The 13,197-nt window shown below is 39.0% G+C and overlaps 2 protein-coding genes across 3 annotated transcripts in view; one reads left to right on the forward strand and one right to left on the reverse strand.

Moving 5' to 3' along the window:
- The window catches only part of barhl2 (BarH-like homeobox 2), a 4,030-nt gene extending 3,492 nt beyond the window's left edge, over positions 1 to 538 (reverse strand). Inside the window, exon 1 of the mRNA XM_079884173.1 lies at positions 1 to 538. This exon is cut by the window's left edge and continues 442 nt beyond it. Coding sequence (XP_079740299.1) covers positions 1 to 114 — 114 coding nt within the window. The 5' untranslated portion in view covers positions 115 to 538.
- The window catches only part of znf326 (zinc finger protein 326), a 355,597-nt gene that overhangs the window by 325,653 nt on the left and 16,747 nt on the right, over positions 1 to 13,197 (forward strand). The window lies entirely within an intron of this gene.

The raw sequence follows: 13,197 nt of genomic DNA on the forward strand, positions 1-13,197 counted from the left end.
TGTTCTGTTACTGTCACCGAGTCGAAAATCTCCGTTCATCAGTACTGAGCTGCCAGAATTGGTTGTGGACAAAATAGTGTCTATTCCGAAACTAGACCCACTGGATCCTTCCATAGTACAAGAAAAAGGATGAGCACTTAAGTCGTCTTCATAACAACTTTCCTGCACAATGTTTTAAAAGGAAGAAGAAGTAGAAGAAGAAAAAAAACCTTAAACGGAATCAACGAACAGGTTACTCAAAGGTTAACGCAGTAAAAAAGCCCCGAAAAAGTACAAAATAAACATTTCTTACGCGCAAATGAAATAATCCTTGCACTAACGCAAAGAAAAAGAGAAATATAGCCTGCGCTCCAAGATGTTGCTACATTCAAGGTGAAACGTGGAAAGCAAGTGGATCTGTGTAGTCCACGTCCTTTTGTTATGGTTATTGAACTTTCTTTCAAAGTTGAGGTGTGGAGAGATTGGGATGCTCTAACTCCTCGACATCACGCTCCCTTTTGCCACTAATCGTTGTAGTGTTGCTCTACAATGACTTCCTACATTGACGTCATATTTTCTCCTTTATTATAACACATTCCTCGTGTTCCCCATCTCTCCTCTCATTGGTTACATGGTCACGCGCCTGTCCAATCAGCGATTTGTACTTCATCGTTACACGTTAGAGCCACTCATTGATTCCTCAATGCTCTTTTGAAACCTTCCCTCCGCTAGTTTCTCAGACGGCATCTTAGACATTAGACATAGACATAAATATGGTTATGGTTACACTTTACATCATTGTGTGCATGATATAGGCTATTGCTTGTTGCAAAAAATAATAATAATTTAAAAAAAATACTACAAAGCAATAACAACAGCAGTAACTTGAAATTAGCTGTTCCACAAAATAGTTACGCAAAAAGTAGACTTTAGTTCACTAAAATTACCAAATGCTAACTAATCAATTACACTGTAATATCAACTGCAAAGTATATTATGACGCCACTGAATTAAGGGATTCATTCTATTGTGAACTTAATTTTATCATTGCATTATTGGCTTGTTTAGTATTCATTCAGCTTTGGATTTATAGCCTATGTGTTTTCAGTGTATAACGATTTCTCCAAAAGAAAACCTCACCATAGTAATCTCTACTGGCAAAACAAAATTGTGTCATTTATTCTTTTAAGAGCACAGGGACAGTGAAACGTGATAGAGAAATAAGCCCGTTTTGAGCTGATATTCATTGTGTGTGTCAGGGCCTTTGAGTGAAAGCACTGCTTCTAAATAGCTCAAGGGAATGAAATGATGGCGAATATTGTACATGACATACGCCCGGCTCCTATCCTTCTTTCTTTCTTTTTTTTCTTCTTATTCTAAATAAACCCTGGGCCTATACTGGCTTTATAGCCTAATTCAGCTTTAATACACACTGCGTTAAATGGTAATATTTTCAGAGTGGGGAGTAAATTAAGAGCTAACGAATATATGCGTTTAAGTCATCACCTCTCCTTAAATATTGTAAGGGAAATAATAAACTCAGCCTAACACTGTTCAATGCGAGACTCTAATGTGGAACTACAGTTCAAAATGTTTTGTATGCCGCTGAGTGCGAAGATTTAGGCTATACTGAGAGGAGGATGATGATGATGATGCGATATGGAGCTATGTGATGGCTTCGCCAACAGACGGACTCAGAGCTGGTTGTATTGGGCTGCTGTGTTCTCTAACGTGGGTTACGCTCGAGTTTTCCGTGGATCACTTCACTGTGCTCCCAAACCTGTTTGCAACCTCCTCCTGTAACGGATCGAACCGAGATTGTTTAACCTCTTTTATTTAGCTGATCGACGTGGGAGTCATCATTTAGGTTTGTCCTACGCACCGCTTCAATTTATTTATTTTTCTTCACAAAAAGAAATAAATAGTTTTTAGAAAACAGTTTTGTGTGGCTTTACATGTTTATAGTTTTTATTTACGATTATTATGTATTCGATGTGCCTATCTATTTTATTGTAAAGGATTTAGTGAAAGGTTATTTGGAAGTAGATTTTAAATAGCCTATTACAATCAAACATATAAGAGATTGCATGATCGTTGTATTGTTTTAATTACCAGCTATTCGCATGACAATTGTTTCTCCGGGGATAGACTTGGCAAACTCTTGAAATGTTCACACTGTTTAATAATTCATACTGATTTACATGATTGTACGGGAGATTGTCTTTTAAAATGTTTTTTTTTTTTTTTTTTTTTTTTTTTTTTTAAGTTTATTTTGTTTAATGTTGTTATTTACGTGTCACGTGTTTTGTTATTTCTCGAGGCGACCTAATATCTGACCTGTTACACATAATATAGATTTTCTGGCTGTAAGTGTCTGTGTAACTAAACACTAAATCTACGGTGCTGCATATGCTCGATTTAGTATGAATTATATAAATTGTGTGCTTGGCTTATTGGCTTGCCATTCTTAAAATGTCCGGATTCTGTTCTGCACTGAAATAATGAAGTTAAGTCGTGGCTAATTGGTAAATTCTTGTAGGCTATGGCACGCACCCCCTGACATGATTTTACACACGTTCAGTAATAACACTAGGCGGCGACAAAGTCATCTAAGAATAACTGTCAATAATCATTTGAAGTTTGCTGGTTAATGCAGGGCAAAACCACTCACATACCCACATAAAGTTTTACCGACAGCCAAATTCAATTAAATGCATAGGTGGCTTGAATATCAAATGGAACAATTAAGATAGTTAAGATAGCCTACTCTGACTTTACAGAATTAGGCAACATAAATAGCCTAACATTTTTACAGTCACATCTAAATATATTCTATGGCCAAAAGTCATTTTAAAACATTTTACGTAGCCTATAATTCAATCATTTGGCCAGATGATATTTGCTGCACTATAGCCTGTCCTTTTAAAAATTAATTCAAATTTACTAACTAATTGAGTTAGAGAATGAAATGTGTTTTGCCCCAAGATATGTGAAAACGATCTATTGGCAATGTATATCTTTCCGTTGAAGAAAATCAAAGCGATGACTGAACACGCCAGTCAATCTCATGAGACTCAAGCAGCATGTTCATTAACAGTTCACTAATTGCTCCAACTCACTGAGCCTCAATCAATCGCTTTATTAGGTTTAAGGGCGCCGCTGGAACAAATTGAATACAACCAGTCAGGGTATCATCTGATCAGCCGGGGCTGATGGTCGATGATCGGACGGTGAAATTGTAGTTTGCCCTATTGATTCCCCTCGCGGCTTTTTGTTGAAACTGTCAGCGACTGCTGAAGGCCTCGCGCTGTTTGCAGACAGGTCTTCACATCTGTCATGCAGCCAAATAACAGGACATTTTTCTTTATTTTTGCTAAATCCCGTAGCCTATATAGCTATTTAGTGATGCTTTAAAAGGCATGATGCTATTTTTCTCATTACTTTAACTGTTTGTTGATGCTAGAATTGGGCTACAATATGATTTCTATCAGACGTAGGGCCTAAAGTGTAGCCTATATGCACAGATCAGGTAAATATACAATTAGTACCGAATTGTGAGGCAATAAGAAGCCACATGAATCCCACGATTAAATTGGTCTTTAAATGAACAGAAACGCACTGATTACTTGTCTGTGTTGAACGCGATCATGCTTTACACGAGTATTGATAAGATACTTTTGCACCGTAAGCTTAAACATGACACTATTTAAATGAAAGACTTACAGTTAAGATTATCAACGGTCAACAAGCCATAGGGCTACCATAAAATCTGAATCATGATGTAAAAACAAATGTCAGATGTGTGTTTACAAATATTGCTGTAGATCTATGGAAATGGATTTAATCACGTATATTCAGAATGTGTATTAACCTGTCTTTGGAGTTATTCGATGAATGCAAACAAGATATTATATAAATACAGTAGCCTACAGTTGTTCATTGTTTGTTCATGATAGTACACAGTTCATTCACTAAAGTTAACAAATACAACTTTTGATTTTAATAATGTATCAGTAAATGATTAAATCAACATTAGCCTATGTTGTAGAAGTAGCTATTGTTAATTCTTAGTTCATGTTAACTAAAGTAGTTAACTTATGTTAACTAATTAAAACCTTAAGTGATAACAAATATTACTATAAATCATATTTAAAAGCAGAAAACAACTGTTATGTATTTACATAACATGCAACGAAATATTTTAGTGAGACACAAAATGTTGTGCATGCTAGGTAACATTCACATAATTATTTTTACAAATCATTTATGTTGTCAAAAAATTAAAGGTACTGTGTTGAGTACTAAAGTGTATTTCATTTGCAAGTGTCATAAAAGCAGGCTGTTCGGGATGTACTGTATTAAACGGGCAGTGCGCTTGAGCAGGGACAGCATTGGACAGGGCACACAGTCTCACACACACACACACAAAAAAAACATCTTTAATCAGAGAATCATGGGTCTGACAGAAGACAAATTCGCTGTCTCTCTCTAAACATGTCTAACATCTCTATTTGAGCGGACAGGAAAAAGGCTAACACAAAATTGTTATGAAAGTCAAAATTCAACAGGAAATATTATTTCAGAAGCCCATGTATGGAAGGTTGGTGCTCCCTGTGAGCTGTGACATTTACAGCAATGGCTTTCAGGATCCCAATATTACTTTTTTTTTTTACTAGATCTTAACAGTATCCCCCCCTCTTCCTTTCAACAGTGCTTGAATTTACACTGTAATAAAACATGTGACATTCAAGTTTAATTTGAAGTGCAGCTAGTATTAATCCAAAGGCAAACAAGGCTGGGAAATAATAAGCCCAGGAGAAGGACACAGAAGGGCTCGTAGCCTAGATGAACATCAATTACAGTTTTAATTCAACAGCCAAATCAAATGTTAAAATATGAGCGAAAGCAAGAGAGCGGGGTAGCGCGTATAGCGCGTATCAGCGAACCTGTCTCGTTTTGTTTACGAACAACACCAATCCGTCCAAGAACTAGCTACAATGTAAATTTTAGTAAGTGACGATGGCACATGTGACATGTATCACAGGAGTGCCCATCCCCACATCGCATGTCTTTGTTAGGTTTTCTGATCTATAGTGCTTGCTCAAGGAAAGCACATTGATTTGTGCGCTCCGGCCACAGACCGGCCCTGACAACGTTGTTCTAGCAGTCAGAAGGGTCTTTACAATCACCTAATTACTAGAGCTGTCAATCAGCCGGGCCGCGGCTGGCTCTGACCGTGTCCGCGAGCTGCATTCCTGCGCGCGGCTGAGCGCGTGATTGATCCGTGCTGATGGCGTCGAGCCGCCTCATGACGTGTGATTCTGTGGCGCGTGCACGCTTCACAAAGGTAATCGGGGGATCAGGAGGGGTCAATGCCATTTCCTATTACCTGAAGTCTAAAAGAAAACAAAAAATCACGAGGAAATAAGCCAGAAGAGTGGGAGAATGAGGGGTGGTGGGTGTGAAGACTGCATTGCTCAAGGGGCGAGCGAGCAATTGAGCAAGACGCGAAAATGATTTCCTTTCAAAGCAACAAAAGCCAGATTGAGATTGTCCAGCACTGCTTTAGTCAGATTTAAAACCGTTCGCACGTTATTACAGTGATAGGCATCAGCACTGACAGAATGTTTGGAGGCTAAATCAGGGATAGGTCTATCTGTGTGTTAGCTGGAGGTCTTCACTGCTGTCATCCAAATTTAGTTCGGCACCTATGGCAGACCCAGCTTTCAAAACCAGGTTTTACAAAACAATGCATGGGCTAATTGGCTAATTTTAGCTAGGCTATTTTAATACGTTAAATATCAAATGAACCTATTCCTATTCTTTATGTTTGTAGCCTACTGTATCCACTGTGCATGTCTAACAGGCCTAATTACGAAAATAAAACTAAATTAAATGTAAGTAATTGCGGGTTTATGTAATATTGTGCGTTGTGAATAAAAAAAATTTAAAAAAGGATTTTGTTTGACCCCTTTTATATAACACAATTAAATGAAGCAAAATGAAAACCTTCCAGATTCTAAATAGCTGAATATGAAAGGCTGGCCTTAAGAATTTCTGTGCAGAGACCAAAAAACATAGGCTAATAATAGTAGCTGGTGGCAGTAGTAGTAGACTAGTAGTAATAGGCTATTAATAACTTATTAAGCCTATGACAATAACATTAGCATATATATATATATATATATATATATATATATATATATATACAAGTTTATTACAAGTAAATGGTGTCAATATAAATATTTTGTTTTTAAACATATGTAGGCCTACCACAAATCGTTATTCTATTTCATTTTAAAAGAGTCTTTTTACTTTTACTGTTCTATTACTTTTTTTGTAATATTGTAATCTTGCCCTATAGCAGCTAAGCTACAGTTGGCAGTGAGGAAGACGATGACGGCCGCCTGTCAAGAACATTTATATTCATTATATCCCATCGCACTGTGTATGTCGGCAAGATCACTTTTACGTGCCCACTGTGTGCGAGAGAAGAAACATGGCAACAACACAAGACAACACAATGTAAATTGAGAATCAAGCGGGTAAACAGTGTGCATATGGCTGCTACACCTGAAGGGAGCAGTACGAACGTCACTAATGAACCCCAGCAAAACAGTGGCGCGAGTAATGAGAGATAACACTGCATTTTGCAACACTGAAAATAAAGGTGAAATCATCAATGAACGGGAGCAGGGGTGAAAAAAAGAGGGGGGAAAGCAAAGCAATGATTAAATGATCAAAAGCTGGCGGAGTGAGTCTCCATGTCACTGCCAAGCACACTCATCTACCTACAAGTGAAAGTTAGGTTTCAAGCACAGTGTAATTATAGCTGGGAATGTCAGTTTGACATTAATGCAGCCAGCAGAAATTCCCTAATTGGCCTCAGAGGAGAAAGTGAACCAGAAAATATATTAACATTTTAAAAAAACATATTTTGCCTAATCCTTTCACTTTCCAACAATATTTGAAGACCAAAATGCCCCAGGCATAAGAATTTAAATGAGCAATTTTGTTTTTGAAGGAAACGGCCAATGAGACAGAAAATAGACTAAAGGGAAATCATTAGTGTATGAGAGCTCCTGACAGGCCTGCCTGGCTGACTGGCTGGCCTGTCACAGGGAGTCTGTGTTCTTGAGCTCCATGCTATGAGCTAAGCAGATAACATGAAAAGACCTATAAACTTGCAGCCAGAAGTCAAAGCCTATTATCTGGAAATTCAAATGCAGTGGTGAGGAGGAGGAGGAAAGGCTGCTGCGGGGGTGTGTGAGGGGGGCGGTGGCTGGCTGCAGGACTCGTTCTTGCCATTGAAAAAAAAAAAAAAAAAAAAAAAGAAGAAGAAGAACCAGGAGTTGTAACAGGCTCTCAACTTACAGTGGCTGTGGGAAATATGTCCAAACATCGTTCATATACAGCTGAAAAACTGGAAAGGTGGAGATTGCTGCAAAATGTTTAAAGTTGGAAGTGCTGGTTCTGTCACAGGAGAGTGGGCAGATGTGATATGACCATATCAGGGTAACACAGCTAAGTGCAGTCAGGAGATGTTAGGCCAGTCTCCTGGTGATGGAGCAGCTGAGGCTGACATGGCCCCAGGCTTGCCACTGCAGGGCACTCGCTCGCCCGCACTGCACTGCCTTTTTGAAACAAAACACAGAGCTGCGACCAGAGGAAGCCATCGTGGCACTGACCACAAGGGTCGGACGTTTTACCTCCAGCAAGAAAAAGGAAGCAATGAGAAGATGGGGTGGACGTATAGATGAAGGAAAGTGAGAATAACAACAGATCTCAGACTGTGTGGCACTTTTGTGCTTTAATGGTCATGTATTTCACTGCCTTGTAAGTGTGTTTATGTGTATGCATGTGTCGTTAAAATGTGCCGCTCCTTTCTTTGACCTGTTTTTTGTCTCTCAAATTTGAGTCGTTTCTTGGTTGGGTTGGGCAGGGCATTTGATCTCTTACTGAACTAAAATACGATGAGCAAGGCATTTAATCAGTAGCTTTGATAAACATTTGGCATAAAGCAGTTGGGCTCTTGTCTCTGACACCTACAGCCCAGGGCGAAAGATTGTGACAAAGAAGGATTTTCACTGGCAATTTCAGGAATTCTACCCACCCTGTCAGCCGAGCTGTCACTCACTCTGACATAAGGATGGTGGATATCAAAGGAAGACAGGACTTTTTATCTCAAAGAAGCTCAGGTACGATTTGAAGTTCAGACAAATTTTTCACCCACCCCCCCTCCCCCCGTCAACAAGTTCACACAGGTGTTTTATGCTATGCAATTAATGCAATAACCATTTATGCAAATATAATTTGACTGTATTATGTTAAACTTTAGATTTATGTTGCTTCTATATCATAAAGGTCAGCATAGAAGAACATAAGTCATGATAAACCGTAATTACACACTGTGCCCAAAACATAAGATCTTTGAATTTACAGTACTACGCCTAAAATGTGCTTCGTGATAACATCTAAATTATATGAGTTTGTTCTACAACATATTATTTAATCACTAAACCAACTTAAATACATTATGTTACACCAACAAAATGAAATGTAAGGGTTAGCTAATGTAAAAATGCACTGCAATCAATCAGCTTTAGGTAACTTCAATGAACTATGGATTTATGGACAGGTATATCATGGTGCAAATGATTTATTGTCAAGAAGAGAAAACGATTTCATCCTCAACAAGGTTCAACTCTAAAAATGATTCAAAAGGAGCAATGACAATCCATTTGACATTTTATATACATCATAGATTATATACAGATTTCTATCTCGCACTCAGATTTTGTCAGCATCCTTTATTGCACATCTTATCACTTTCAAACATAAATATTGTTAACGAGGAGAAAGAGGATCACCCCAAGTTATAGTACACACAACTGATCTGTTGAGTCTTTGGAGTTTCAGGGAATGAACAGTGAATGCAATGTCATACCAGCAGGAAACCATGTTTCTGACTGCAAGGCCTTGCTCACCCAGGTCAAGGATAGAGAGAGGAGGAAAGAGGGGAGAAGGAGATATATACAAAAAAAACAAGGGGGCAGGCATCTCCCACAGTTTCTCCTCGTTACCCACTCTCCAGATGGGAACATGGAGTGTTGGCTGTTCTCCTCCTCATCAATACAGCGTAGCTTTTTGTCAGTAATTTGCAATAAGTGTCCACACCACATCTTTAGGGAGCTGGAAATCATTACTGGATAAGGTCCTGCTCAGCTCCTAATTGGAAGCGTTGGGCCTTATCAACTGAGGATTTTCCCAGACCTCTGACAGATACCAATACGAAAATCATTGTTCAGTTGTCAATTTAAGAGACCGTTAAAGGAGCTTATTTGAATTCTAATTGGAACTTTCTCCCCACTTCATAGCAACTGCGAGAATAAGAAAAAAAACGTGCCCTTGCCAGTGTGTGCACGTTGCTTTGAGCATATGCAGTGTCTATGTCGAGTCAAGAGAGTGAAGGACCTTGGGAATTAGCTCTAAAGTGTTATGCTATGTAGGTCAATTTGACAGGTTAGAGTTGTGACTATTTTACAAATGAAGACGGCGAGCAAACACATTAGTTTACAAAAATCCTCACGGGTGGTTTCCAGGGACTTAATCATGGGTGCGGATGTGCCTGAGTCAGGTCTGCAAAGCTCCCAATTAAGCAATACTGCATCTGCTTAAGACATTCGTTTGGAGTGCACGTGGGCTAGTATCGATCTGGCTAAACTGACCGCCTGATATCTCCTGCATATTTATGCTGCCGTTCTCCTGGTGTCCTGGAGCTGGGCTTTGTTGCTGTCGCTTATTTTAATCCAGCACCAGGGGCTGTGCAGGACCCTCTTGCTCAGGAAATAACTGCGAAAGCCACCAGATGTGGCAGTGACTAACATGCGTAAACGGCTCGACGGTCGCCGATGCGATGACAGAGAATTTGTGTCTGAATCTCAGTTAACAGCCAAGGGCGACGTCAGTAAGCTTTCAAAGGGGGACAAAATTTGTTTTGACATGACAATGGCAGTTGATCATCTATAGCGAAGGCTAATTGCACCCTTGAAATACACCCATGCATGCCCGCACACACGTACTGTGACATGATATTTATGAATTTCGATTCAAATTTATACATAAGGAAGTATAAATTAATCTAAATTCAATAAATTCGTGCAATAATAATTGTAATGGATGGATGGGCAGGGAATGTGAAAAAAGTATAAAAAAATGATAAAAAAAAAAACGACAAGGAAGTAAATTTGCCTTTTTTTCGCCTCAGCAATGTTTTCCTAATGTCCACTCTCTCTGGGAGCCGGTGTTGTGTTTGCCGGCTGTTTTACTAGCTGTCAGAAGGCATTTAAAATGAGGAGGCATCTAAGCATGCGTACAAGGGGATTCATTTGACCTCATTATACCGCAATAAAGCAAGAAGCCGGTTTACTAAATATCACTGCACCACTCACACTTCACATCATATCATGCAGAGGAGCACGCTAAAAAGATGATTTCAGAAACGTCTGGTGAGTAGAGGGAGGCGGAGGGAATCGGGAGGAGGGGGGTTAACCTTCACTAGCCAGAAGGGATTCTGACAAGCACGGGGGAAAAAAACGCAACGTAAAGCCCTGTTTAAGAGCAGAGCCAGTGAAGAAAAAAAAGATTTATGCTTTTAATTAATGGCAATTAAACCATGCCTGTTGGGCTGGCCTATGGCAATTGTTCTCAGTAAAAAGGAGGCTGTGCTGGTGACAAGCATTTGAATCCACTAAGTTCTACCAGGGGAGCTGACACTGCAGGCATCAAAACCCAAACTAAATCAATAAAATAATTAAACTTTTATAAATTGCATTTTGACAAGTATCAGATAGTGCTATGCTTTGATATTACAAATTCCTTGGAGGTGATGCAAACAAGAGGAGCGGCAGTTAGTGATCCAAACAATCAAAGGCTCTCGTTAGCATGCGCTGTCTGATGCCTCAGTGCTATTAATTACTACAAATGAATGTGACTCTGCCCGCCTCTACTGATTGGAATGATAATCAGACTCCAGCAGGCGGAGGGAAGCATATGCAGCCTTGACCAAAATAAGTCATGCTAACATATGCTGTTTACAAGGGCAATCATTTGACTAGCACAGATTTTAAATGTACACACCCAATCAAATCCCATCATCTGTGGCAAATTATTTTGGTTAGACTTTATTTTAAGGTGTCATTGTTACTGTGTAATTATATATTTAAGTACTGATTAATATTAAGCAACAACATGTACTTACTATAGGGTTAGGGTAGGATTAGGGTTTGGTTGAGGGTTAGTTGCATGTAATTATGCATAATTTACTGTTATCACTATGGTAAGTACATGTAATATTATGTAACAAGGACACTGTAAAATAAAGTGTTACCATTTTTATTTTAATCAAAATAATGCTGTAAATTGATCGTCCAGTTTTTTTACAATCGCTGCTAACAACCAGACATAGAAACGCTCAGACATTTAAGATACTTCGGAGAGCATGCCACAGCACATTAGCAACGATTTATTTTTGGTGGCATGGGATGCGTGTTTGAGGGGGAGGGCGAGTCTGTGGAAGCATCATCGCAGCTCAACTTTTCTGTCAGTCGTGTCAGCACGAGAATGTGGGCATCACCATGCTTGGGATGCAGCGGGCAGCGACATCATTCAGCTGGGAGCCAACAGGCTTTCTAAATGAGTCTAAGCTCTGTGATTATGCCCCCTCGCTAAATTGTTTGCCATGAGACTAATCAAGCTTGCCAGTAGTGCTTACGCACCCAATTTCTCATCCTTAACAGCCATATCTTCTGTGGCATCCGACACTGTACTTCGAGACGGGGCACTATCTGAATCTGTGCTAAATCCCAGCCTGCCCTCATTTATTCAGGGCTCATGTAATATTCAATCCCAGCAGAATGCTCAGCGAGTTGTGGCAGCACTCTCAAGTTTACAGATTTATTGTGAGTTTCGGTGTCTTATCTACATGAAAAACATTGCTCTGAGAATAATTATTATGACACAGGTTTGCAACAATTATTTGGTGTTTGTGTGAGTTATATTGTCCAGAAATTGGTAATGTTGTTAGATGTTCGCATGAGGTTAGTTTCACATAGCTGTATGAATCACTGTCACACGACCACCACTCTACTGAGGCAACAGTTAAGTTTTAAGTCTCTGTATACAAATATTGGTTATTTTTACAAGTTAAATTTCACATCTTGCTTAACCTTTGATTTGAGATCATGTACAATACAAGCTACATGTAAAAAAAAAAATGCACACACTTTAAAACGCACTCTCTCTCACACACACACACACACATACACACATACATGCTGGATTTCCATGTTTTATTGGAACATTATATATATAATGATTTTTATTCTGTACAAACTAAACCTATACCCATCAAGAAAAAAAAAAAATGCCCCCCCCCCACACACACACACACACAAACACACACAAACGCACATGCACACACACACATATGCATCTTTGTTTACAATTATTTTTCTCTGTGTAAAATCAAAATGTTAAAAACACGTACATTTGATTACCACCATACATTCATGCACAAATAATGTCCATGTTTTTATTTTTATTTTATTTACACAGTTTAAGGATACTTTGTAAGTTGTGAGACACACCGAATAAAAAGACACAGAGTTACAGATTTTAAAAACACTTCCTTAATTATCCCTGCATTCTTACAAGACTCTTTCCATATATCTTTGTTCTTTCTATCGGTTTTTCAATCTATATGCAGCAGATTTAAGAATAGAAGTGTCCTACTGAATTAAATAATCCTATACATTACATTTCCTAAAGATCCCATTGCAGAGCAAATGCATCAAAATCTCGCATCAGGTTTCATCACAAAACAAGAAGTATTGTAAAATTATAAATATTATTGAAGTACTGTTTGTACTGTGTTTCAACACTGCCAGACAATAATGGAGAACCTGGGAAACACCCCTGCATATGGAGTATCCTTGTTTGCATACAAGATTACTCTTTATTGGCAGGTGTGTTTACTCTTGCAGCTGTGTTTCCTTGTTGATCGTCTCTAAAACTACACATGATCTTATTCCCCTGGTAAAGTCCCCTCCTCCACCTGGCTATAGGCACCTTTGACACCTGCGAATGGGGCAAGCCCTCGGGGACATGAGGGTCTGACCTCCGCCTGTATGGCCTTAGCGCAGTGAATTAAGGGGGAGA

Source organism: Squalius cephalus (genome assembly GCF_949319135.1).
Source record: "Squalius cephalus genome assembly, chromosome: 10".
NCBI lineage: Eukaryota > Metazoa > Chordata > Actinopteri > Cypriniformes > Leuciscidae > Squalius > Squalius cephalus.